The sequence below is a fragment of the Cyphellophora europaea genome, assembly GCF_000365145.1.
Source record: "Cyphellophora europaea CBS 101466 unplaced genomic scaffold supercont1.3, whole genome shotgun sequence".
NCBI classification, from domain to species: Eukaryota; Fungi; Ascomycota; class Eurotiomycetes; order Chaetothyriales; family Cyphellophoraceae; genus Cyphellophora; species Cyphellophora europaea.
In genome coordinates, this window is record NW_008481809.1 from 2220135 (window position 1) to 2245114 (window position 24980).

A 24980-nucleotide genomic window follows, 5' to 3' on the forward strand; every position below is an offset into this window, starting at 1 on the left:
CCACGGTCCTGTCCATTTTTTGAGTCTTGGAGCTTGGGTCCTTGCAGATCTCGGACTTCCGGTAGACTACATCACCGCTATCTGCACTCACAATGCCAGTGGCTACAGCGTCCATCCCTCACCCTCCAGTATGACTTTGGTCGCCCAAGTAGAGCGAGGAGGCAAGGAAATCCATACCCGACAGGCTCAGGATTTGCGACTCGTCAGAAAGAAACCAAGAGTCCAAATTCATCTCTGGTAGCGGTTGAGCCTGTCCGGCGCTGGGCCAACTGGCCACATCTCCAGCTAGGTCTGTTGAGATGGGATCATGCGGCTCTCTCGGCAAGCCAGGCCACGTCTCATCGATCGCAGAGCGCTGTCCTTCTGTAATCTCGCTTGCCACTGGAGTCCTCTGGGTAGACAATTTTGATAGCCACTGCTTGTAAGTCTGACGTTGATTGTGAGCGGTATCTCTGACGATTTCCGGCCGCTGCGACCGTTGCACGGCTTCTTCAACAATCTTCTTGAACTCCTGCACAAAGTCCAATGCTAGTTGTGCGGGTTTGGAAGCTTCTGCCAGAACTTTGAGAGTACGCAGTCCCTCATCGATGTCGCGTTGGTAGTTGACATCCTGCTTGATCACCCGGGAGAATAACGTGACGAGGATGGCTGTGCTGCAGCCTTGAAAATCAGTCCATGAGAATCGGGCCAACAGCTTTGCCTGTCGAACATGTTCAAAGTTTGCGAGCATCTTTCGGGCAGCAGTGCTACAATTCATGGCGAGGCCAACAGCTTGTGGATCGAGGTCGGGAAGCATCTCTTGAGGAGCGAATGCTTTACTGAGGCATTGGCGTGCCACCGCGATGAGGGGCGTCCGGAACAGGATTATCAAAGCATGATTGTAGTTCTGGTGAAGGTGTATTTTTGCACGATACCCTTTCTCAAGTGGGTTGAGGTTCGGGAGCTGTAGATCTTCGGGCAGCGTTGCGACCCAGTGGTTGAGCTGCGCGACCAGTCGCTCAATGATGTCGTGATTGTACTGCTCTGGCTGGGAATATATCAGTGGCCTGGTCATGGTCAGTTCTGTCACTTGTTGAACCAATACATCGCTCACAAAGCATTCGCAATTCGACTCCAGATGCGTACTAACTCGGCGTTCGCAATCTGTTGGCTGAGGTTGTTGTGGTCTTGAGCGTTGTCAAGTTCGGCGACGGCTTTGGGCATCGGCGTTGACACATCTCGCTCCTGAATTGTCTCTGGGCGGCCTAGCTTGATGCCGATTGTTCTAACAACATCAGAAAACATTCATGAAACATGGCAGAGTTGATTTACCGTTCAAGGCTGTATATAGTCCACCAGAGTCGATGGCGACATTCAGCTTGACATGCTGTGAACTCCCCAGGTGGAGTTTCTTTGTGCATATTGCTTGCAATCGCCACCCTGAGAGCGATTCCCATGTATGTATAGGCGGCATCGGCCGACACCGTAGTCAAAAGGCACAGGCTGAGGAGCAGTGCGGCAGACACCGCGTCCGAGGAAGGTGCAATCAATATTGCAGGGACAAGACTTTGGGCTCTTGTGGCAAAAGCGTCGGCAGCTTCGGTAGCTTGCTCAGGAGGCTCGGTGGCTCTGTCGTCGAGATGAGCCCACTGCATGCCCATAGCGAACGCACTCAGAGCCAGACACGCGAAACTCGCATCCCCCCTTTTCTGTGCGCTAGAGTAGTGGACCTCAAGCATCCGGCGCATCTCTCGCTGATTGACATAGAAGAAGCTGTCGATTGCATAATCAAAGACGATGGAAATCAGATATTGAGCCACTTCCGAGGGTGGGAAGATAGCAACTGCCTTGGAGTATGCTCCGTCCTCGGACTCGTTCAGTGCGACCGATGATTCTTCTGACTAGCCCCTCTCAGTATGGCTCAGAGCATACGTCAATTGCGTACCTGTTGTCGACGGCGGGTCGGTGGCTTGTTATGGGATGAGATGGGCTCAAGGAACATTAGACGTCTAATATGGGACAGAAAGCTTCCCTCGACCTGTGTTTTGCGGCCCGCTACTTTGATCAGTGGGTGTCTGGCTGCATCTGGCGCCCATACCGTGACTAGGTATGTGCCCAGAAAGAAAGTCCGGCACGGCATCGGCGCTTCCAGCAGCTGTCGATGGACTTGGATCCCATCGTCTGGCCCCGGGACTCAGAGTACCGCCGCTGAGCGCTTGTGGTGTTGACCCCGATGATGCTCGTCGAGGACTTCTACCGCAATGAGCCGACGGAAATATGCTATCAATTAAACTCACCGTGATGCGGGAGCGCTCTGTGGGAAGTCTGCAAAAACACAGGCCCTACGGTTGCGACGACACCGATCACACGCATCTTCATGACGCTGCACGCACCGGCTTTTTCGGGCCTGGCAGCTGACACATCTAGAGAAATCAGCAAGTGCGACTCACCAGTGACCAGCTGGTGGCGTACGCTTTCCGAGCACGAAGTGGCTTTCGACTATTGCTTGTCGGTCGCGAGGGGTCGCCAGGCCCCTCCATGAGGTCGTTCTTCAGGTCACACGAGTCGAAATGTGCCTTTACTGATCTTAAACCCGAGCAAGCGAAGATGAGGCATTACTAGCTCAGTCTCGATGGATCTGCCGCGTGGGACTTATCTCTGTACCACCAAGACTTTCAACGTCGCCTAAGCTTAGCCGACAGATGCCGACAGATGCCGACAGATGCTGACGCTTGTACGACTTCGCCGACAGATGCCGATCCTCCCTTTGCCTGCATCCGCACGCCCACCTATCTTGGAGAGAGCGATAAGAGATGGACTGATCCCCGTCTTGCTGATCGTCAGCATCTCCATTTCCTTCGCATACCCTCATGGATATCAAAAAGGAGATGAAGGGTCCGGATGACTACGAGACAGATGTCGCCGTCGCACACTCGGCTACCCTGGGTGTAGCGGATGAGGAATTCCGGGAATACACCGAACTGAGCGGACTCTTTCAAGGCCCGAGGCTCAGGAAGGTGACACGAAAGATCGAGTATGTTGCTTCAGTCGCTCTCCAATCTAAACTGACGACGACAGTTTTCGCGTACTACCTCAACTACTTCTCATCTACCTAATCTCCTATGTCGACCGCAGTAATGTTGGTAAGTTCATGTCTTCCCCATGGGTTACCTTTCAATGTTAATGATTGATCCAGGCAACGCCAGACTCTTCGGGGCAGCCGCGGACATGAAGCTCTCCGGCCAGCAATGGAATGCAGGACTGAGCGTCTTTTTCGTGACCTACGGTGCCTTTGCTGTGTTGGTTGCCATCTCCGTCAAATGCTAGTCGATGCTGACATGTCCAGTCCATCAAACATTATGCTGAAGCGCGTGGGCCAAAGGATCTGGCTTTCCACCTTGATCACCGGCGTAGGCATTGTCTGTGTTTGCTCCGGACTCCAGGTCAACTATGCCGGCTGGATCTCGTTTCGCCTTCTCCTCGGTGTCGTCGAGGCCGGAGTCTACAGCGGCTGCACATACGCCTTGACCTCGTGGTACTCGCCTAAAGAGCTGCACAGCCGCATGACGCTCTTCTACTCTGGCGGTGCTTTATCTGGCGCATTTTCAGGCTTGTTGGCCTACGCCATTGGTCAACTGGACCACACCTGGGGCTACCGAGGCTGGCGGTTTATCTACGTAATCGAAGGAATCTTCACCACGCTTATCGGCATCATCTCATTCTTTTGGCTGATTCCTGAGCCGGATCAAGCCGGGAAGTGGCTGGATGATGAAGAGAGGCGCTTCTTGATCCTACGACATCGCTTTGCAGCCGGAGGAGAGTCAGGCATTGCTGAGAAAGAGGAGTTCTCTTGGAAGCACGCCGGTGCAGCTTTCCGGTCCATCCACGTCTACCCGCTGGCCATGATTGGTTTTGCGGTCTCTGGAGTCATCTACGCCATTTCCTTCACGTTGCCGACCATCATCAACAACTTGGGGTACTCAGCCGCCGATGCTCAAGCTCTGACCGTACCGCCGTACGTTTTTGCCTGCTTGTGTACGGTTGTGGCTGGTTTCGCTGCGGACAAGTATGAGAAGCGAATGCTGTCAATTTTTGTCCCAAGCATCTTCGCAGCCATTGGCTGTGCCATTGTTATGTGCACAGTTCGCTTCTCAGGCATGGAAGGCGCAACGCTATTTGGCTGCTTCATCATGGCGGGAGGACTATATCCAGCCGTGCCTTCTGTGACTGCATGGGTTTCGCTGAATGTTGCCGGCTCGATGAAGCGCGCTGTTGCTATCGCCATCACCTTTACCTTGACCGTGCTGAGTGGAGTGAGTACCATGTATCAACGATGAGATTTCGTGTTCGCTGACAGCTCTAGATTCTCGGGTCCAACATTTTCCTCGCAGCAGAGGCTCCCGAATATACCACTGGCTTCTCGGTATCTCTTGTCATGATCACCGTGTTCTCGATCTTCACATCACTCGCGTACTGGATGGTCCTCAAGAGAATCAACTCAAAACGAGCTGCCATACCAACGGAGGAGATCAAGGCAAAGTACACTGAAGCAGAATTGGCCGACATGGGTGACCTCAGTCCGGCGTTTCGATATGCAACATAGGCAACTCCATCTAGGAGTGAATGTACGTACTGCAACGTGTCACATGGACGAGCATCGTGCGGGCGCCGTTTCCCCAGCCTCTTCTGCCTGGCAACCACTATATATCACAAATTCGGAAATCTCTCCTAACAATCGCACAGACCTACAGCAGTAAGACTGTAACGAAACCGGGCAGGCTATCAAACGCCAGAGGTCCTGGGGTCGAAAGTCGTTGCCACTGAAAAACTTGCGCCTAGCACTGCGTCTAGCAGGAGTCAAGGTAAGTTTTCGGGGAGGAATGCTACTACAAAGTCAAACAAAAAAGAAAGATGCCATCAAAGAAGCCACTGTAAGATCTTCCAGTAGGAGTTGTACTACTACCAAGTGGTAGTACATGGGTCCACGAGACCTTCTATTATGGGAGCACATTCCTCTGTTCTTTTTGCATTTTTTGACATGGTCCCTCGTGATCATGGCCGTCCGATCCGGTACTTACTCTATGGTCTGATGATTACTAGACTTCAAGGCCAATCAAACATTCAGCGAGATCGGCCTTTGGAGTACACTTGTATATGACTCGTCGAGGTATTTGCCCCCTTTCTCTGGTGTCTCGAGGCTCAGCCTCGCCAAGCAATTTACCGCCAAGACTTTCACTGCCTGAGATACTAGAAGCCAGCCAGCCATGTCATGTTCTACGTGACTCGGCGCATAAGTCAGAAAAATACACATGATTGGTCGAGCTTATCATACTCACAAGGCCATCCATGGCCTCAAGGTTCCCATCCATCTCACCTAAGCTACAGCAGCATCCTCCACACGGAATGCATTACGCCCTCCAAGTTTATCTTCAATCGACTGGCCACCGTAAGCCTTGGTGGCCTTGCCCGCCAACACCCCCCTCATGAAATCCTCGAATGTGACGGGCTTGAAGTCCGGATACAGCTCCCGCGCGTCCAGGTAGCCCAAGTACTTTGCGTTCTCGAGCGTGTTGTCGCCGCGGATGAATTTGGAGTGGTTGTACTGCGCGCCGAAGAGGGCGGCACGTGCCATCCAGTCGCCAGGCGGGGCGTTCTTCACGGCTTCCAGGGCGGAACGAAGTTGTTCTTCGGCTTCGGCTTTGGATACCTGGAAACACACCACGGGTTAGCTTCACCGCTCTTTTGGAGGCCGGGGGGGGGTGTGCCTTGGAGCTGCAGGAGGAGGTAAAATCAGTGCACGCACGTAGTTGCGAGGGATCGTTTCCCCACTAAGCCGTTCTGCGATTTCCCACAGCTGGCTCTGCGACAGCTCGTCCGAGTAGGTCACGACGCGCTTGTTCAGTGTCCGCGGATCCTTGATGATGCGGGCCACGAAGCGGCCTTGGTCGTGCATGTCGGTCAGCAGGTTCGGCGCGTTCCCATCACCGTAGATCTCCTTGACGGGGAACATGGTGATGGCATAGTCTGCCTTTCCGGACGGCAGCCATGGAAAACTGAGCTGATGCCAGAAGCCGACGTCGATGATGGTGAAGGGGACTTTCTGGAAGAAGATGCGGTCATGCACCTGCTCCTTTTCATCGCGGATCAGCATGGCCCCGCCCCGCGGGCTGATGGTCGTGAAGCCGCAAGGGACGAAGCGCTTGGTCCCGGCCTCTTTTGCTGCGTCCACCCAGTTGAGCTGGGCGAGCTGGGCATTTGGCCCCAGGGCGCTCACGAGAATGTCGATGCCCTTGAGGTGAGGGACGAGGTCGGCGACCGGAGCTCGGACTTCGCCCACTCTGATTGAAACGCCACGTTCTCGTAGTTTGGCGACGGCTGGAGATGTGGCAGAAGCAGGCCTGGTGAAGGCAATGACATGCTGTGATTGTCAGGTTGTTTCATTGTAGTTGCATGGTGTTACTGGCAGCACTTACGAAGCTGTCATCTGCAAGGAGACCGCTCAGAACCTCGGTTCCAGCGGTGCCGGTGGCGCCCAGCAGCAACACGGTCTGTTTAGCTGCCATTGTCGACTTTCGCAAGATGTCTTATCCTCGATTCAGTCCTTGTTTCTGTCGACATTGACTAAGATGGAGTATTTTGGAGTATTTATTGTAGTTCTTTGCGGCCAAGGCAGTTGTTGGTCCGGCCGCTCGGCCGAACTTACCTACTTAGCCAAAAGTATCAGCCGATATCACATTACTCCGAGGGCATGTTCCTGCATTAATCTGGTACGGTCGTCGTATCCGTTTCCATACTCGGATACGATCAAAAAGATGGCAATGAGGATGCATAAAAGACCCAATGATCGAGTCTTTCCGATATGACAAACATCAAGCTCCAACATTTGTAGCCAATGATCCGCTTAAGGCCAGTCTCGAGACACTCAGGGTTCAATGTAGACTTTAAGCAGCTGCTCTTATGTCCGAGGAAACTCAAGAAATGCATGCGCCGTTTGCTCCAAGCCAGGGTTTTTCCAGAGCATAGTGACTCAGCATTCTCCAGCTCGACAAGCTTCGCCATCATCCTCTTCATTATTACCAAGATGTTGTCCATCGATCTTCTGTCGGCTGCATCAAAAGGATCGGGCAGATGCCGAAGTCCTCGGGTTCCTCCATTGGCTTATACGACGCATGAGCTCCCGGGAACCACGTGCAGATGTATCGCTGCACTGTTATATATGCTAGCATTTGTCAGTGGAGCCAGCGGGACATCATGTTCTCCGACATCCATAATCGAGACTTGGAAGGCAACAATGGTCGTGTTGCGGCAAAGATCTGGCGCAACCATTCATTCTGTAAGCAGCAAGCGTTCCAGCTTCTCGCACGTCATCGAGCACTTTTTCCAACAGCATCTGCAAGAAGGATAAGGCGTCAGTGGCAGTCACCTTCTGAGACGATCGTATTCGCAACAAGTTTGGCTTCACAGGCGGAAGTGGATGAATGAACGATCGTGAATCGCGTTTGTAATGAAGATGGTCTGTGCAGTAATGTTTTTCATTCGAGGTCACTGTGGCCTTCAAGTGACTCTAATCCTGCTTGAACCTATCCACATGTTCTCGTCGCTTCCTTTCGTCCTGGTACTTCGTTTCGACCGCCAAGTGGGCCTAGCCAACACAGCCATGAATGCTTATTTGAAGGACTTCAAGGGTAGGATGGATAGCCAGAAGGCATCGAGAGGAGGGTATTTGGGCATTGGTAGACCCATCCACTGCAGCTTCTCTTGGGCATTCCTGGGGCCGTTCTGCATTCATTAGCCGGAGTCACCCGTGGCGCACAAGACGAAACGTTACCTTGACAATGACAGCTTCACCTCGCGTATTGATCATCATTCGTATGTTGATTTTGGGACGAGGCTCTGTGGTAGGGTTCTCCTCCTGAGGGAGGCCGACGGCTTGGGGGTGGTGATTGGGTGAGAAGACACTCTCAGGAATGGTTGCTAGCTTCTTCTCGATGTCGGGGCCAAACATGGCTTCGGCAAAGTAGCTCGAGTCGATGTCTGAGTTGGTGTCCATTTTGAGGTGCGTTGTCGATGGCTCCAACAGTGCCCTTCACTAACAATTTGAGGAGTTGCTGGGGACCTCCAACGCTTGAAGCGGAGGCTCCTGTATTGACCTGGCCCGCAGCCTCGCCGCCTTGTTGCCTCAGCCTCGCGCCGCAATATCGCCGGAAGGCAAGCAAACCACCAAGGCAATTTTTTCCGCCTTTTTTGGTCGAGGGGTAAATCCAGCGACTGCGGTTCGTCCCACATCGCATGGGATGCTCGTAGAGACTTCGCACCCTCAGCATTAGCTCTCTCTCCTCTTACAAATGCCGACAACAACGCTGATGTCGTCGAGCTTCCCACCAAAGGCACTGATACCCTCGTCTAAGGCCTTCTCCATATAAGGACTTTCGGCATTGGGATCCTGGGCGATTGCTCTTGCGGCATTCATGAGCTCGCGAGCAACAAACAGCATTCCTTCGTTGGCCTCGGACGCGCCTTGCTCCCAGCTCTTCACACAACCACATACTTTTTCGATAATCTCGTTCTCGAACAGATTGTCTGAAACGCCGTCACTCACAACGACGACGACGTCGCCTTCCTCTAGGCTGACCTGGTCCATCACAGCATTCCCGTCTGGCGTGTCAGGACTGTTGGTGCCGAGCTGTCGAGGACAGTCGAACCAGTGCCATTGCTCCGTGGTTTTGTAGAGAAGCTCACCGGCGGGGCCCTCCTCAGCGCCCGCATCACCGCCAGCACCACGGTCTGGTCGCATCACGTACACCATGCTGTCTCCGAGCGTAGTGCACAGCACAGACGGGTAGCCCTGCTCGTCATGATGCAAGAGGGCCCCACTCGCGGTTGTGGTGCCCAGAATCTCGTTGCCCTCGCTTGGGCTGGTGCTCTTCTTAGTGTGCTCGAAAGCCCGCTGCAGGCATGCCACCATATCAAGCTGACCCACTTCCAGGTCCTGGTCCGGTGACTCTTTATAGATCTTCTCGGCCTCTTCCATCCAATGGTGGGTGATCAAGCGGGACCATAGAGCGGCATGGCCCCGCTCCTTTTGCGCCCAAGCTCCAACACCGTCGCCCACAGCCAGGAAGTTCCGGCCGCCAATAATGGCAGCATCATCCCCATTGGTGATGCCTGCAATGACGTGCCCCTCATCATCATGTGGTTTCCTCGCTCTCGCAGCCTGATGCGTCGTCAAAGGGTCTGAGAAAGAGTGACTGGGAGTTGAGAGGAAAGGCGGAGGAAAGGGTCGGGAGGGCCGTTTAGCGAAGATAGCGTAGCCCGTGTCGAAGTAAAAGGGAGATCTGTCGAATACATCTACACGGTCATCGTTGGTGGTGTGGCCGGAGAAGATAAGCTGCCGGCGTGGACGTGGTACAGAGGAAGAGAAGGCACGCGTGCATGCCGAAATGCGGAGGGATCGGAGGGGGGCTGCTACATGCTTGGATAGAGGGATTGAGAGAAGCATTGAAGGCGATGGAGGGCTCTCATCCCGCGAGAGGATCCCCAGTCATAGCATGATGGAGGTGGGGTGAGTGAGAGGAACGTCTGCGTGGAGAAAGGTGAGAGGTGAGAGGGTGCGGTGATGTATGATTTAGGCCTGGACCGCACCGCCTGCCGTGCTTCAAGTTGGTGCCACTACGGAGCTTCCTGCCGGCCGGGATAACTAATGCCCGGTGCCAAGATATCAAGTGAGGTTCACGCGTCACAGATGGCTTCCTCTAAAGTGTCCAAGTTCATTGTTGGAGTCATGCTCTTCAAAACAGATCCAAGTGGTCACAACGGTACAACCAGATCTGAAAGCGCTGCAAGCTTATCTGAAATGGCCATACTCTGGTTGGATATAGGCCTGCTTCAAGCTGCCATATATATACAGTCTCGAAGTCACAGCACGAGCTGATAACAAAAGGAGTGAATCGATGCTGCTACTCTTTGTGGAGACTCCGGCCTCGGCAGCCCAGTTCCCGACTAGAGCGAACAGCTTCTCAGCTATGCAACGCCAGATCTCTTCTCAATCTCGATCAACGACCTTGCCGTATCCTGAAAGGTCTTCTCTTTGGAGATGAACTCAATACCCAGTTCCCTCTTGGCTTTCGAGTTGTCGACCTTGAAGGTCTCGACCCTCGGCGTGGCATCAGGATCCGTGATTCTGTCTTTTCTGTCGGGCAAAAAGTCTCTCAGGATCTGGCAGACGTCGTTATAGAGGAAGGTGCCCGAAGTGATGAAATATCTCCCTGACTCCGGATGCTCATACGCCTTGAGATGCGCCTGAGCCACATTTCGCACGTCAGCAAATGCCGGAAACATAGTCAGTCCAGGCTCCTTTGTACTCCCATCCATGAATCGGTAGATGTCCCCGAGACTGGTATTCAGATGCTTGATGTCGACGTTCTGGTAAGCCGGCCCATAGATCATGGGCGGACAGACTGCCGCGAGTGTGAAATGCGGCTTGTGCTTCTCGATATAGTCCCAAGCCGCCTTCTCCGCAAATACCTTGCTGGCCGAGTACGCCACAGGTCCGCTGCCAGCCACAGCTTCTTCCCATGTTACAGGATTCCAATCCTTCTCCGAGTAAGTGTATCCCGGCCGGTTTCCCTTCGGAATGTCGATGATTGATGAGAACGACGACGTGATCACCACGCGCTTCACATTCGGGCCGTACTTGTGCACGCTCTCCAACACCTGCAGCGTGCCCTGCAACGACGGTCTAAGCAGATCGCGTTCGTTATCCTCGACCTGCAACAGGAAAGGCGCAGCCAGGTGTATCACACCCTCGACACCTTTGACGGCCTCGGCGTAAGCTCCCGGCGCCTCGATGTCCTTGACGATGACGAACTCCAGCTGTGTCTCGTCTACGCCTGGAAATGTCTGACGCACCTTGTCGGCCGAGGACTCGCTGCGCACTTGGGCGCGGACTTTGTAGCCGTGCTCGAGGAACTCCATGATGATAGGTGTACCTACAAAGCTTGTGGCACCGTCGATAAGGACGGTATTGGAAGCATTCTTATTGCTGCCTCCAGAGAGCTTCTCTCTGAGTTTACCAAGGCGGGCTTTGATGGAATCTGCGGCCATTATTAGGGTGACGACCGGTGAGCACTCTCTCGAGGTTCGCAGTACAGGTTAAGAGACAAGGCGGATGTCGATCGAAACCTAGCACAACCGACCCTCGGCATCCCCTGGGGGGGCACGCATTAGATATACCACAACAGAATCCCATGGTCCACGAGCATTCGGGGGCGCACAGCTGCATCAGAACGAACAACATGTACACGACCCTCACCACAAGCAATTGCTTCCGCAGCGGACCGGGCTGTACCAGACCCCTTCGAGCCATGCTCGGCATTCATACCATTGGCTGCATCAGCTCAGCCAAGCAAAATGAACCTCAATACCCGGGGCATGGGGATGCAAGGTTATCTAATCCCCCAACTTTAGGCGATGTGGCAACGAGCATGGACGGAACCAACAAGCCCAGATATTTGACACTGAACGCTAGCAGTGGACCTTCACCTGCAGCCCTGCCTGTATGGCTCAAGCCGCGTGTGTCACAATATGTGACTGGTGCCAGACCACGCCACATTGTGCCATACGACAAGCGTCGGTGGGCATCGGTAGTCACCGTTGCATACAGGACCGGGGAAGTCTTCGGAAAGACTGACAGACTCGTACTGGGTTAGCGTCCGTCGGCTCCGGCTCTTCTCATGTATCTTGTAGGAACGTATAGATCTCGTAGCAACATACATGACATGTCGCGTCACTCGCACATCACATAGGCATGGCTTGTGTCTCGACTCAAGAAAGGATAGCATCTTGCTCGTCTCACAATTGGGGGTATCATCTAAGGGTAATCTATGCACCAAGACCATGAATAAAATCAGCCTGACCCTCCAAGCCCCGTTGTTGCTTCGGACCCACCATAGAAATCTCATCATTCATCATGAATTAGGACCCTCTCAAGCAACCAGATCCCACGCCGCAACGCCAGTAAATCCCATAGCAACCCGACCCTTACCATCCAGGAACTGTCGAACCGTGAGACCCCGCACATTTTCGCTCTTGTCGAACTTGGAGACCGCAAACAACGTCAAAGTCTGTCCTGGCGCTCCTAGCTCTCGTGAATCGATGTCGACGTACCACGTGTCACCTCCCTGGCCGCTGGGCGCTTGCAGATATTCTAGGGGCACCGAGTCCTTGTTTCGGCCATCAACGCCACCCACCATGACGAAGAAAACAGGTGCTGGTCCTTTGTTGCCGTGCTGATCGAGCGTCCAGTGGGGACAGATGAGGCTGAGTTGGAATCGCACGGTACCGGCTGTTTGAACGCTGATTTTGCGATTCCTGGGAAGCACCGCTTTCTCGCCAATATAGTAGTCTTCTTTCGCGTTTGTGAAGATTGTCGGTGCTTCAACCATGTCAGGCCAATTCGCAGGGTTGATCTGAATGTATTCCTCCCAACTCATTTGCTGCCCGCTTGGTAAGAAGAAGTGCTCCCGATTGCCTGGGAAATGCTTGATGCCAAACTCCTTGTTGGTCATGGAAAAGTACTCAGGGGTGAACTTCGCAACATATGGCTGACCAGCACCTTGCACGTGCCCAGAACCCCAACACGGGTCAATAAGTTTCCACTCACCACCATCAATCCGCACCGCGTTCCATGCATGGCCGGCGTTGTAAGGTGGAAGCGGGGACCCGGGGGCTAGGGGAGTGTAGCCATAGCCTTTACCGTGTCCCGAAATAACAATAGATTCCAATCCCGCATAGGTGGCGAGGGTGGTGAAGAGGCTGGCGTAACCTTCGCACACGGCCAGCCCACTTTGGAGTGTTGACTGTGGGGTAGAGCTGCGAAGATTGCCGGCGAAGAAGCGCTCGACATCATAGGCGATATTATGATGGAGCCAAGTGAAGATGGCTCTTGCTTTGTCCGTGGCAGACGGGAAGGGTGAGGTAAGGTCATACGCCAGCGTTTGGAGGTCATGGACTTGCTGTCTTGGGAACCGCGCAGCATGACTGTCTGGTCCAGAGAAGTCTCGACAGACAAGACATACACTGGTGGATGTAAGACTTGCTGGTGATGTCGGCGATATACCTGTTGAGAACTTCGGTTTGGTCGCTTGGATTGCACTTAGATCTGGTCGCGATGACTTTGGCACGGGAGGAGGCGTGGATACGCCGTTGGCGTAGCCTGAGATAGACGGCGAGAACTGTGCTGGCGTCGGCTGTGCATGGGAGGATTGCTCGGTGACCGGATCAGGTTTGTTCATAGCTTTTGCCATGAAAGACGTCGCAGAGTTCTTGAAGCGGTTGAGAGTTTCAGAATGCTGAAAATCAGGCTGTGTGTGTACAGGAACAGGAGTTGGCTCCATCGATTGTTCCGTCTGTTGTGCAGGCTTTGGCTTGTTCATACCCCATGATAATGCGGATTTTTGGGCCTTTTCGATTGCCGCAGGGGAGGGTATGGGTGGTATCTTCCGGAGCTCAGCTTCAGGTACTCTCTGTTGCTGGCCAACATCTGATTTCCGAGGCGGCAGTCTTGGAGGTAGTGCCGGCTGAGAGGGTCGCCGTGCTTCTGCCGAACTGGCTGGCGTGACACTGGGCGTACTCGAAGGTGCGCGGTTGACATATTTAGGGCGTTCGTTGGTATAAGTGCGCTTAAGTGGTGCAGGGTTCTTGGGTGGGAGAGTGGGAAGTTCAGTCTCGCCCCATGCTGGGGCTTTGACTCGCTCATGGGAGTTTGCACGAGTAGCAGCCGAAGATCTGGTACCAGCACTGCTCGTTGTGACCACTGACGAAGCGACCGACTCTACCGAGTCCCTCCGAGCAATTTCGTTGGAGCTCTTACGTGCAGGAAGTGGAGGGGGTGGTCGTCGATTGGGTAGAGGTGGCGGAGCAGGCTTGTTCCCCACGCGTACGTTTGTGACCGACCCCTGCACATTCTCGGGGGGATTATTGAATGACTTGGCCTTGTGAAGATCAGGTCGTCTCGTGGGAACTTGCGGCGTTGGTCGCGGTGCAGTGACGGGAGCAGGACGAGGCGGTTCGCCGGGAACACGACCAATGTGGGCAGCGTTGAGAGCGGCGATGCGTTGCTGCAGAGTCATGGGCTGAGGATCCTCAGCCATATTGGACGCCAGGGACTGACGTGCTATGGAGTCGACGAGGTGAAATTGCAGCGAGTGCTGAAAGGCATAGTGAAAGGTGGTTGGTAGAGATGCTACCAAGGACAAGTTACACAGCCAGACGCGGGCATGGCGCAGCGACAAGAGTAACGGACTTCGATTATGACATGTGGAGAGGCCGTGCTTGTTTCAGTCTGCGTTGTGCTGGGGCTAAAAACAGGCCTAAGTTTAGGCGAGTGTCTCGGCCCTGGAGGGAGGCAAATCGGCTTTACTGGCCAGCAGCGGGACACGAACTCAGGAGCCCGATATCCGGTAAGGCTGCGAACCTCGGGGGCATGTTACCTGTTGTAGCCAAGTTGAGCCCGAGACGAACTGGGTGACAGAGATGATGGTAATAATGTCAATGATATTGTTCGTCGTATCTCATGCTCATCATGAAAAGGAAAATGCATCTATCCCAAAACCTTCATCTTTTTCTTTTTGCCTTCTTTCTCGCCTTTCTTGCCTCCTTTCTGGAAATCCCGCCAGCTGTTGATTCGCGTATCGCGTGTGCTCTCCCAGTCTCTCTCGTGATCGCGCTTGCGTTTCCTCTCCTCGAGGGCTGCGTCCTCTTTAGCTTGCTCTCTGCCTTCTTCTTGCATCTTTGCCTTCATCTGTCGTCTACGTCTGGCTTCGGCATCGACAAGCACCTCGACTGTTTTCTTGCGCCAGTCCTGCAGGAAGTCTTCCGACTTCAGTTCTTCCGAGTCCACTGTGTACTTGTGCTGTCTGATCAGGAGCTGTCGAGCGTCTGCAATGCACTCATCAAGATGCTTGCGCTGTGCTTCATCAAGCAGGGCAGTTTGCGCCTTTTTCAACCGGTCGAAGGCTTCTGGTGCCTGCGGATTCTTGGTCTTGTCAGGGTGAATCAAGAGCGACTTTTTGCGATACACAATTTTGATGTCTGAGTCAGGTACGCCGGGCTGTAGATCGAGCACTGCGTAGGCGTCTAGCTTGAAGGCTTTAAGAATACGGTCTATCTCTGCATCCTGTGCCACCTGATCAGTTACAGTTTCTGTTGTGGATCGTTGGTATTACCTTGTCATATTCTTTGGCTTCTCTTTCAAGAGCATCAAGAGCATCGGATTCATTAGCCATGGCAGGCGTCAAGTCTTAAGCTTACCGCTAGTGACGAAATAGAGACGATCTCCGAGGTGCAGGTTCAGATGACCAGCAAATACGATAGATGGTGTATGCAAATTGTAGAGGTTTGAGCACGATTAGAAGTAATATGTCAGAGGGAGAGTTGGGATTGACTCTTCAATCTGCCTGAAGCCCGCGGCGGCAGCGGCGATTCGCGGCGATTCATTATTCCGGTAGGTCACCTTGGCAGTAGTATAAAACCCCCCCTGTACTTGAGCCGGGTCTTCACTCTGAACATGAAATCCCCATTTCGTCGTGCCCCGGTCTGAATACGGACATCAGAACCCAAGTCCTACCTTGCTCGCTTCTTTAGTTCCCTTTGTGCGCATGTCACCCGCGGCCGTCTGGCCTGGCTTCAAAGCAGAACTGCATTCTTTGTCTACAATGATTGGACGACATGTACTAATGAATAGGCATCGCATCACAAGTCGGAGACATCCAGCATTGTCCCATTGCTAAGTCTACAGGGAGAATGGCGCCAAAAACCTGAGCATGAGCCCAAATACACTCGGCCGCATCCCGTCCGAAGCTCTCCATTGACGATCCAAACTTCACTACGCCACAGCTCACAAAACGGACAAGACATTCACCCGGTACTTCATAATGCACGTAGGCATTCTCAACATTCTCCTGGCGCTCGGCTCTGCCACTCCTCTCACCACCTCCTATCCCAAGCCGCTCGTATCCCGCTACACCAAGAACGTGAAGAAACCCCCCGGATCCGACAAGGTTGGATGGTGTGACCGCCGTGCCGGCCGCACCAACTATGATACATGTCACGTTATTGAGAAAGTCACAGGCCAAGGCTCGTCGCCCTGCCACAAGATCGACAACGGTGGCTCCCCCGAAATGGGTATTTGGCCGTCCGTCGATGTCGAATGCACCATGTTCGAAAACGACAACTGTAAGTACCGCATCAAAAGGGACGGTAAGTGGATTGACCAGCAGACGCGCCCGCTGAAAGGCTGGGGCTGGGATGACATGACGCAGTATAATTGGGGAATTGAAGGGTTCCAAGGTGATTCGCATGACCACGGTCCAAAGAGCATCTTCTGTTGGATGAAATACAACACAGTCGGTCTAGGTAAGGAGAGCAATGCTGGGTTGGGGTGCCCAGCTGGAGGGCCGGTCTGTTGAGCGAAGCATTCGATTCGGGATCTGCCAACACTATCGATGATCTAGCATTTGTTGGAACTATTTGAGCTACTAAATCTTCTTCCACTTGTCTTTGCATTCCGCTCGCTCTGTGCCAAGCATTTTACTGCCTGAGGAGGTGTGGGGTACCGCGAGCGCCTGGTTTGACCTCTTTTGCTTCCACAGCAGATACGACAGGTATCGTACCCAATGCAACTCCAAGTTCCACGGCCAAGATTGTGAACAAGGCTAAAGATGGGATCGGCGTGGTACTGACTGAGGGGCACCGTCACAGTACGGCAACATACAAGCTAATGCGTCCTCCCACTTCCCGACGTCGGTGCCCAGGTACTGGACAGAGAAGATATATTCGCCGCACAGTCTCCGTTGCATCTTCCCTGCACGTTATCATCGGGCACTCATCCTCCGCAACCGTTCCCAACCTCCCCTCCCCAACATGGCAGCAATACTCACCCAACCGGGCGCCAACCTCCCACCTATACGCACCTACCCCGACAAATTCGCCGGCCAAGTCGTCCTCATCACCGGCGCCGCCCAAGGCATCGGCGAAGCCACCGCCGAGCTCTTCGCCGCTCAAGGCGCCTCCCTCGCCCTGATCGACAAGAACGACCATCTCCTCAACACGACGCGTGAGCGCCTCGCCAGCACCCCCCCCCAGCACCGGCACGGCCACCATAACCGCCCACCCCTGCGACCTAACAGTCGAAGACCAAGTCACCAGCGCCGTAGCCGCCGTCCTCGCCGCGCACAGCCAGATCGACATCAGCGTGCACCTCGCGGGCGCCTACCCACTGATCCCGCTGCTCTCGGCCACGCTGACCGACTTCCACACGCAGATGAACACCAACATGCTCAGCGCCTTCCTACTGACGCGTGCCGTGCTGCCGGGCATGCAGCAGCGGGGCTACGGCCGCATCATCAACACGGCCTCGGAAGCCGCTACACGCCCCGAAGTCGGGCTGGCGATCTACGGTGCGGCGAAGGGAGCGGTGGCGGCGTTCACGCGCGCCACGGCATTGGAGGCTGGGCCGGGCGTCACGGCTAATTATGTGAGTCCTAGTTTGATTGCGACCAAGCAGACGCTGGAGGATCCGGACCCGGCGAGGAAGAAGATCTTTGATATGTGTGTTGGGCGGCAGTGTGTTAAGCGGTGGGGACTGGCGGGGGATGTGGCGAGGACGGTGTGCTGGATTGCTGGGCCGGAGACGGAGTTTGTGACGGGACAGGGGTTTGATGTGGGAGGTGGGACGTTGTTTACTTGAGAGTGGCGAGGGGGCTTGAGACGACTTGGTGCTAATGGAACAGAATACGAACCACGTGTTCCGGGGGTTTTTGTTGCGGTACAGTGTCGTATCGACGAGTCTAAAGTGCAGGAAGGCATCGTCTTAAGAATCGAAATTGTCGAGGCCAATTCAGAGCGAACTCGAACTTCGTGTCAGCGAGCGTGGCCCTGTCTCTAGCGCACGTCTCGCCATCGACCTCGTCACCGCCGTCAACGGTGTTTGACTCTCGGAGCATGCGCTCATACTCTTCCTATGCAACTCGACCTCCGCTGTGCAATAGATGGCTTTGGGGTCTCTGACGTCCACGAGATCCGGACTTGGACCATATCGGATCACATTGACAAGCACAGTGTTACTGCGATTCTTGGGTAAGTACTTGTCCTGGTATGAATGGACAACATGGACTTCTGCACAGCCAGAACGTGATGTCGCTGTCGTCGATCTCGGGAGAAGGAACGCAAGGGTCGGCAGCGAGACTGTGACCACACCCACGGCGAGCTCTGCTAGCGACCAGCCAAGGACTCCAGTGTAGTTCCAGAGGACATCGTCTTTGAGGTGGATCTGGGAGACGAGCGTCATGACGCTACCAACGAAAGCCAGTGCACCAACACCGAATAAGATAAATATTCGCACCCTTTTGCTCCGAGACATGTGGATATGGCACACGATGATGATAGGAGTTGCTAGTAAACAACAGTTGAGCCCAATGTTGACGGCTCGGAGGATAGTGTCCATGCTGGCGAACCCGAGACACTGTGCTGGTTTCCCACTCCGTGCGATGATTAGCAGGTCGAAACTGCTGCCAGGTGGATCGCACTGAAAGATGATGGTGAAGAAGCTGGTGAGGGTATAGATGGCGCAGAGGCCGAAGATGATCCAATTGGCAACTTTAAAAGCCGGGGCCTTGATAGATGTGAAGCGTGTGTTAGAAGCAGCAATCGACATCTTGATAACGCCAACGCACATGAACTGTGATTCGTTGTCAGCATGGAACAGACTGGATTGAGACTTTGTGAGTTTGGTGTCGATGTGCTGTCGTTGGCAAAGATTTGTCTCAGCCACGCGAATGGCACGCAGACTTTCCGGAGAGGGAAGGCGCAGGATTGGAAGTACCCAAGGATCACTTACTAAAGAAGCAGTCAGTACGGCTTTCGAAGCAAACGGCCTAAAGGTGAGAGGCAAAGGTCTCATCACTCGAACAAGCGGATGCTCCGCTGGGTAGAGTGCAAGCCGTTTGCCTCTCGTCCCCTTTAAAGCATCACTTCATCCGGGACGACATACCATAGCCAATCTGGGCAATATTGGCATACCACTTATAGTGGTAGTATTCGAGGTAAGTAACATCGAAGATGTGCTTGCCTGCGCCCCCTTTCAGGGCCATGGCGACCTGTAATGCTGAATATGCGATAGCCATCACCACTCCGGGCACCAACAAGGTATCGTCGAGACCCCATTTGAGTCGAGGTAGGTATATCCGGAGCAAGAAGCGCGTGCTGGTCACCAAGAGCATGACGAAGATGCATATGGCAGATCCGGCTATGATGCCAGGCGCTTTTGTTTCGAAGATATAGTCGTCGGGGCGGCTGGGTCTCATCGCTACGCCTTCGGACGGGTCTCGCATGCCTGCTGTGATGCCAGCATCGAGTAGCATGCCAATGGCGATGAATAGGTCTCGGTCGTTGGCGGGCGGCGTGTTGATGAAAGCTGATGAAGCCATGCTTGCTGATCCTCGAGCGTTGGCTGGCTGGCACCGCACGTGAAAGAAGTCACGGAAGATGGTTGTTGAGGTCGCTCGCGAGTCTCGGATGGACTAAGGTGAGAGCACAAGATCTATTCAGCATGGAGCAGGAGGACTTTGCTTATGACCGTGTAGTCGTTCAGCATGGGGAACGGCCAGTAAGCAGAATCCGGGCCGCTCGAGTAACATGGCGCAGGAGGAATTACAATGATTGCGAAAAGTAGCCACTGGTGTCTGTCTGCTGCACGCCAATGCATGGAAGGACAGCGGGAAGCTGTCAAAGTCGACATTGACAGGGCCGGACGTTTGGAAGTCGTCTTTGTGCCGTGGTGGCGGAGTTTGAAAGGCGGCACTTCCAAGTATCTACAGTCGTTGCTTCGGGATAGATGAAACATCTGCGTAGACTGGGGAACCATGTATACATCGAGGTGGACCTGGGGCGGAAGAAGATGGCGGGTCGCGTTTCCCACTTACGTCGGTTTGAGGTTGGACCGCCAGGCATCATCGAGCTTTGCCCATCCTTGTCAAGCTATCGACTGACCTTCGAAATGATTGATGAAACTTGAAAGCAGGAGCCTCGCAGGTTGACAGACCAGAGCGAAGTCGCCTCGGAGCAAGTCGATGCTTTTCGGAGAATCACCCATGCAGACCACATATAGAGTAAAGTCAATGGAAAAAGCAATCACAGAGAAAAGTTGCTCCATACTGTTGCCTACACCAGTACAATGGCCATGTTGCGACTTGGCCGTACGATTCTATGCATGATAGCACGTCAACACCCAATTGATATTCCCGAGCAGCGCTTGTTCGCTGCTCTCGCCCTCACATCGAGTGCATAAGATTCATCAAAGGCTCACTGCGAAACTGTGGATGTCCAGCATCTCGGACGAGTCAACTCATCGACTAATCGTTACTGATCGCCTGACCCTGCAGACTGCAACACAGCGTAAACAGCAAGGAGCTTGCTACTACACACATATTGTTCTCATCATGCCAAATTCCGCGTCATCTTCCACATCGCCCACGGTGTCTCTCTCTTCGCAATGACCTTCCACTCATCGACGTCCTCGCTACTCGTGTCCACCAACACAAGATGTCCACCCAGACAGAGCGTGCCTCCACAACAAGCAAACATATCTCCAATAGCGTATGCAATCTGCATCTCGACCAGCGGAACCTAGGCTTATAGTCAGCTTCCGGTCTAGACTGTGCGTGGAAGCTCTCTCCTAAGAAGACAACATTCCGGGATAGAACCTCCTCCTCCGGACTTACCCTATTCTGCACCTCCTTCTTCGCAATATCGGCATACATCAAGCTTAAATGCGGAGAATACTCATCCTTTGCCCACCGCTGCGCCTTTTCGTCATCTCCTCCCTCCACGGCCTCCCTTCTACACCACGCCGCAAACTTGACAATATTGTCGTTCTTCAACAGCCGAATGACCAGTTTCTGGAACCGCGCGTCCCCAGCCTCCAACGTATCCAGCTCGAGGAGCAGCTCGTCGAACTCCTTCTTGAACTCCGGCAGCGCAAGGCCGTCGAGCCACGCCTGTGGCGACGAGGCACGCTCGTACGTGCTTTGGGCGTCAATGCCCGAGGTGACGGTGACGTGGGGAGCGAAGTGGACTTTCTTGCTGCCTTCGAGGGCGCTGGCGAAGTTTGACGGAACGGTTTCAGAGATGAGCTCCTGTGCCGTCTTGGTGAAGGGGTTGTCCTCGCGGGGAACGAGCCAGAGTGATGCGCCTGGCATGCTGACGCTGGGTAGCAAAGGCTAGGTGAGGCTCACTTATGGACTGCCAAGTCCGTCAGGGTAGGGTCTCTTGATGCCTGAAACGATGCAAGCAAGGTATTCTACTGTAAAAGAGTATAGTCAAATGGCTGACGATGTTGGATATACCAAACTTTGCGGAGATGATCCCTACGTCCGGGCCTTTCAGATCCGTATTTAGTCTTTGGAGAGATGCACCTTTAATGTGTAGAGTTGCTCCAGGTTTTGATATCGTTGCGCAGTCCCGTGGACAGGAAGATTAATAATCACTCGATGGAAGCTGGAGACAAGATCAGAACCCAAGCAAGATACGGAAGAGAACAAGGATGTTATGATGCTGCTGAGGTGACCAATGGCGGAGGTGAGGCGCCAAGCATATTCAGTTCCAAACTGAAGTCCTCGATGCAATTCATGCACTTACAAGCAAGTCTCGTTTTCATTACAATCGCAAATACGCGACCAAGTCTTTGTGTTCCAGCTAACGCCCTGCTAATGCTAGCCACAGCTGATTACATGGCCCGTCGACTCTGTTGCGAAGTGGCGCACGGTCGATCACCTGTCGTGACTGTACGCTGATATTGCCAGAATGTACACACACCTTCCACTTCACTTGCTCTCCCTGGCTGGAGAGAAGCAGTCCAATATTGGCACAGTCGGAACTCTCCAAAGATTTTCCGTCCAAGCTTGATATGAAGGTCGAGCCAGAGAGCCTCCCCTGTCGCTGAACAGACGACACTTTTTGGGCTTGCCCTTAGCTCGGCCTCTAACAAGCACACCCTTCTTCCTGAGGAGGCTTACTCGTAGCGCTGACATCGATACTCTGCATGTTTTGCTGACCACCCTGACCCTCCTCGCTCTCCATGCCTGGCAACGCCTGTGCGATCCTCTTAAAGAGCGCTTTGACGTTATGCCCGACTTTTGCGCTGGTCTCTACGAATATCGCCCCAGCACGCTTCGCCTCCTCCTCGCCCTGCGCGGTTGTGACTTCTCGCTTAGCATCGCCAAGATCCGTCTTGTTGCCGACCAACACCACGATCACATCGTTGCCGCGCTCGCCCCGGACATCATCGATCCATTTCCGTGTTTGCTCGAATGATTTTTTGGAACTGATGTCGTAGACAACCACTGCCACGGACGAGTCGCGGATATATGAAGGAATGAGACTTCGGAAGCGCTCCTGGCCTGCAGTATCCCAGAGTTGTAGGCGCACCGTCCGGTCTTCGAGGTACATGGTCTTGGAGAGGAAATCAATGCCAATGGTGGCTTGGTAGGTGGTGTCGAAGGAATCATACATGAATCGCGTTATGAGGGAAGTTTTGCCAACTATGCATTGGGGTCAGATGGCTGAGCAGACGATACAGGAGAGACTGAGGCCATACCTGATTGTTCACCAAGGAAGACGAGTCTGCGTGACAGGTATTAGAGACAGCCCAGAGGATGAGATGGGTGGGGAGCGGCCGTACTTGAACTTCTTGAGCGGATTAGAGTAGGATCCCACTGCTTGCGCCATGGTGGGCAACGTTTGCGGATGTGAGCAAGGATGCCGGTGTGAGAGGAGAGGAGAGGCGCGCCCAGCTGTCGTTCGTAGTTGACTGTTCTGCGGGAGGCGATGTCACTCGCTCGTGCAGGGTAAAGGAGATCGATGCAGGCGACAATTCTTAGAATCTGCTAAATCGGCTCGCGCTCACGCTTACTCCTTCCTATCCTCCTCGGCGGGCACTATTAGTGATTGAAGTACACCGTCAGATGATGTAGTATCCTTACAGGCAACACTGTTTGCAAATGCCTGAGAATGCGTCAATGTTGAAGTATGTACAATGCAGGATGGCGAAGCCAGAAGTGGGACCACGGTCATCGGCAGCCGGGAAGTTTGCACGTTCGAGGGCCCCGAGCACCGCCCACCGGCTGCAGTTTAGGCATAGCCGCCCGGTTCCCAGGGAGTGCCCACGCTGATTGGTGCGCTGATGACTGCAGTCTGCATTTCTTTCGCTCCATGAATCTATCTCGAAGTTCAACCCGAGCTGCTGCACCTAGCAATCCCCCAATTCTCGAAACATGATACACCGGTAACGATGCGCCAAACACTCGCATTACTGACGCGATCGGTCTGGAAAGGTATGCTCAGAAGCCCTCTTGCAAAACCCATCGACGCCTTTCCATGCAACGGCGCCCTCCGAATTCCGCATCACCTCCAGCCAGACTAACCCAAGTCATCACTACCGTGTAGGCCCCAATATCCTCCCGTTCGAAATCAACGGCAAGCTCACGCCGCGCGAGCATCCCGTTATCCGGACACAGAAACGCGCCGCGACCATCACGCCGCAGCTGGTGGGCTACAAGTTTTCAGTCCACAATGGCAAGATCTACCAGGAGGTGTATGTGACGGAGGAGATGGTCGGTCGCAAGCTGGGCGAGTTCGTCCCCACGCGGAAACGTTTCATGTACAAGCAGACCAAGAACAAGTGATCGGGCTGATCTACGAGGAATGACAGTGTGAAGGTGGTGCTTGCTTGCTGGTTCAGTAAGGATTGCCTATGTTACGCGTCTGGGGACAATGGGCATGCATGACCGGCAGATGCGAAGACTTTGAAAGCAGAGCTTCTTGCAGGGAGTAAGCGGAGATCTCATCTCAAGGCAGCAGTGCGAGGACGGGCAGCATGCTAGAAGAGCTGGATTGCGATACCCATATGTACACTACCTGACGAAACCGTGGAGTGGCACTTCGTGTCAACTACGCGGCTCATTGCTGCAGTCAGCAGAAATCTCTCAATCTGGCCCGTTCCCGATCGTTGCGCGTGGTCACTATATTGAGTCTCCAATGTACCTCTATCACTGGAATCGTTCGCCGTCCTGTGCCTTGATCTTTCAATTTCGTCCATCCGTACGCCGCCGCTATGCATCAATGTAACCCCATGTCGACAGCCTCCTACAATGGCCATCGATTACCGATAGAATTCACCCCTCTTGACATTCACACCATACTCCTGCACCGCCATTCCGAGATCCTCCATCGTCAATACCGTCTTGCCCTGCCCACTACCTCCAGTCCCACCACCACCAAACCCGCTCCGCTGCACACCCAGCGATGTATTCTGCGCGCTCTTGCCTCCTCCTCCAGCACCACCGCCGACACCGCCCGCTGGGCCGCCTGACCCTACAGCAGCGTTGCTGAGCGCATTAGTGTTGGACGCCGATCCGCCGGCGCGAATGCGACTGAACTGATACGCATCGGCGGCGATGTCGGCGATGAACTTCTGGGTCGCGAGGCCCAGGAGTCGCGCAAGAGGTAGGGGTGTCGTGTTTGTGCTGGCGCCGGTGGGGTCGGCGGGTGATGGGGGCGGCAGGCCAGCGAGAGTCAGGTAGTGAGCTGTTACTGCGTCGGGGATCTAGCGCATTGCCATTAGTCTCTTACACAACGGGTGTGCAGATGGGGGCCTTTGGGAGACTTACGATAGGTGCGTAATCGTCCATCTTGCTGAGGAATTCTCGTAATGTTGCATCTTTGCGGTTCTGTTGCGCCGCAGTGGCCGGTGGTTGTGAATCTTGCAAGTCTGGATCTGGGTTTGAGGCGGACACGCCGTTGGCGGTCGTCGAAGTGTTGAGGTTGGTGTCGGCCATTTCGGTGTCTACGTCGACATCGCCGCCTTCGGTGGTGCTGGGGTTGGGCAAAGCCGCATCGCCAGCGGAGGTATCCTCGGGGGCGCCTGGCGATGACATGGTGGCAACAGG

At 54.1% G+C, this 24980-nt stretch overlaps 16 protein-coding genes across 16 annotated transcripts; 4 read left to right on the plus strand and 12 right to left on the minus strand.

Annotated features, from left to right (window-relative positions):
* Positions 1-118: 118 nt before the first annotated feature.
* Positions 119-2119, minus strand: HMPREF1541_03742 (uncharacterized protein; the record flags this gene model as incomplete). The annotated part of the gene is made up of 4 exons (XM_008718092.1): positions 119-1046; positions 1094-1264; positions 1312-1880; positions 1925-2119. The coding sequence occupies 4 exons, from the start codon at positions 2117-2119 to the stop codon at positions 119-121; spliced, it is 1863 nt and encodes a 620-aa protein (XP_008716314.1).
* Positions 2120-2849: 730 nt separating this feature from the next.
* HMPREF1541_03743 (uncharacterized protein) lies at positions 2850-4582 on the plus strand (the record flags this gene model as incomplete). Its single annotated transcript, XM_008718093.1, has 5 exons — positions 2850-3013; positions 3058-3122; positions 3176-3278; positions 3326-4292; positions 4343-4582. The coding sequence occupies 5 exons, from the start codon at positions 2850-2852 to the stop codon at positions 4580-4582; spliced, it is 1539 nt and encodes a 512-aa protein (XP_008716315.1).
* A 771-nt stretch (positions 4583-5353) lies between these two features.
* HMPREF1541_03744 (uncharacterized protein) lies at positions 5354-6542 on the minus strand (the record flags this gene model as incomplete). Its single annotated transcript, XM_008718094.1, has 3 exons — positions 5354-5686; positions 5783-6397; positions 6453-6542. The coding sequence occupies 3 exons, from the start codon at positions 6540-6542 to the stop codon at positions 5354-5356; spliced, it is 1038 nt and encodes a 345-aa protein (XP_008716316.1).
* Positions 6543-7644: 1102 nt separating this feature from the next.
* HMPREF1541_03745 (uncharacterized protein) lies at positions 7645-8029 on the minus strand (the record flags this gene model as incomplete). The annotated part of the gene is made up of 2 exons (XM_008718095.1): positions 7645-7758; positions 7808-8029. The coding sequence occupies 2 exons, from the start codon at positions 8027-8029 to the stop codon at positions 7645-7647; spliced, it is 336 nt and encodes a 111-aa protein (XP_008716317.1).
* Positions 8030-8302: 273 nt separating this feature from the next.
* Positions 8303-9478, minus strand: HMPREF1541_03746 (uncharacterized protein; the record flags this gene model as incomplete). Its single annotated transcript, XM_008718096.1, has 1 exon — positions 8303-9478. One exon carries the CDS (start codon positions 9476-9478, stop codon positions 8303-8305), a length of 1176 nt encoding a protein of 391 aa, XP_008716318.1.
* A 521-nt stretch (positions 9479-9999) lies between these two features.
* HMPREF1541_03747 (uncharacterized protein) lies at positions 10000-11082 on the minus strand (the record flags this gene model as incomplete). Its single annotated transcript, XM_008718097.1, has 1 exon — positions 10000-11082. One exon carries the CDS (start codon positions 11080-11082, stop codon positions 10000-10002), a length of 1083 nt encoding a protein of 360 aa, XP_008716319.1.
* Positions 11083-11963: 881 nt separating this feature from the next.
* Positions 11964-14129, minus strand: HMPREF1541_03748 (uncharacterized protein; the record flags this gene model as incomplete). The annotated part of the gene is made up of 1 exon (XM_008718098.1): positions 11964-14129. One exon carries the CDS (start codon positions 14127-14129, stop codon positions 11964-11966), a length of 2166 nt encoding a protein of 721 aa, XP_008716320.1.
* Positions 14130-14578: 449 nt separating this feature from the next.
* On the minus strand, positions 14579-15263 carry HMPREF1541_03749 (uncharacterized protein; the record flags this gene model as incomplete). Its single annotated transcript, XM_008718099.1, has 2 exons — positions 14579-15154; positions 15204-15263. 2 exons carry the CDS (start codon positions 15261-15263, stop codon positions 14579-14581), a joined length of 636 nt encoding a protein of 211 aa, XP_008716321.1.
* A 648-nt stretch (positions 15264-15911) lies between these two features.
* Positions 15912-16445, plus strand: HMPREF1541_03750 (uncharacterized protein; the record flags this gene model as incomplete). The annotated part of the gene is made up of 1 exon (XM_008718100.1): positions 15912-16445. The coding sequence occupies one exon, from the start codon at positions 15912-15914 to the stop codon at positions 16443-16445; it is 534 nt and encodes a 177-aa protein (XP_008716322.1).
* Positions 16446-16899: 454 nt separating this feature from the next.
* HMPREF1541_03751 (uncharacterized protein) lies at positions 16900-17725 on the plus strand (the record flags this gene model as incomplete). Its single annotated transcript, XM_008718101.1, has 2 exons — positions 16900-17092; positions 17172-17725. 2 exons carry the CDS (start codon positions 16900-16902, stop codon positions 17723-17725), a joined length of 747 nt encoding a protein of 248 aa, XP_008716323.1.
* Positions 17726-17875: 150 nt separating this feature from the next.
* Positions 17876-18691, minus strand: HMPREF1541_03752 (uncharacterized protein; the record flags this gene model as incomplete). The annotated part of the gene is made up of 1 exon (XM_008718102.1): positions 17876-18691. One exon carries the CDS (start codon positions 18689-18691, stop codon positions 17876-17878), a length of 816 nt encoding a protein of 271 aa, XP_008716324.1.
* Positions 18692-19004: 313 nt separating this feature from the next.
* Positions 19005-19463, minus strand: HMPREF1541_03753 (uncharacterized protein; the record flags this gene model as incomplete). Its single annotated transcript, XM_008718103.1, has 1 exon — positions 19005-19463. The coding sequence occupies one exon, from the start codon at positions 19461-19463 to the stop codon at positions 19005-19007; it is 459 nt and encodes a 152-aa protein (XP_008716325.1).
* Positions 19464-20472: 1009 nt separating this feature from the next.
* Positions 20473-21233, minus strand: HMPREF1541_03754 (uncharacterized protein; the record flags this gene model as incomplete). Its single annotated transcript, XM_008718104.1, has 2 exons — positions 20473-20661; positions 20757-21233. The coding sequence occupies 2 exons, from the start codon at positions 21231-21233 to the stop codon at positions 20473-20475; spliced, it is 666 nt and encodes a 221-aa protein (XP_008716326.1).
* A 781-nt stretch (positions 21234-22014) lies between these two features.
* HMPREF1541_03755 (uncharacterized protein) lies at positions 22015-22761 on the minus strand (the record flags this gene model as incomplete). The annotated part of the gene is made up of 3 exons (XM_008718105.1): positions 22015-22574; positions 22631-22656; positions 22715-22761. 3 exons carry the CDS (start codon positions 22759-22761, stop codon positions 22015-22017), a joined length of 633 nt encoding a protein of 210 aa, XP_008716327.1.
* A 562-nt stretch (positions 22762-23323) lies between these two features.
* On the plus strand, positions 23324-23717 carry HMPREF1541_03756 (uncharacterized protein; the record flags this gene model as incomplete). The annotated part of the gene is made up of 2 exons (XM_008718106.1): positions 23324-23366; positions 23479-23717. 2 exons carry the CDS (start codon positions 23324-23326, stop codon positions 23715-23717), a joined length of 282 nt encoding a protein of 93 aa, XP_008716328.1.
* Positions 23718-24193: 476 nt separating this feature from the next.
* Positions 24194-24968, minus strand: HMPREF1541_03757 (uncharacterized protein; the record flags this gene model as incomplete). Its single annotated transcript, XM_008718107.1, has 2 exons — positions 24194-24637; positions 24702-24968. 2 exons carry the CDS (start codon positions 24966-24968, stop codon positions 24194-24196), a joined length of 711 nt encoding a protein of 236 aa, XP_008716329.1.
* Positions 24969-24980: the final 12 nt, after the last annotated feature.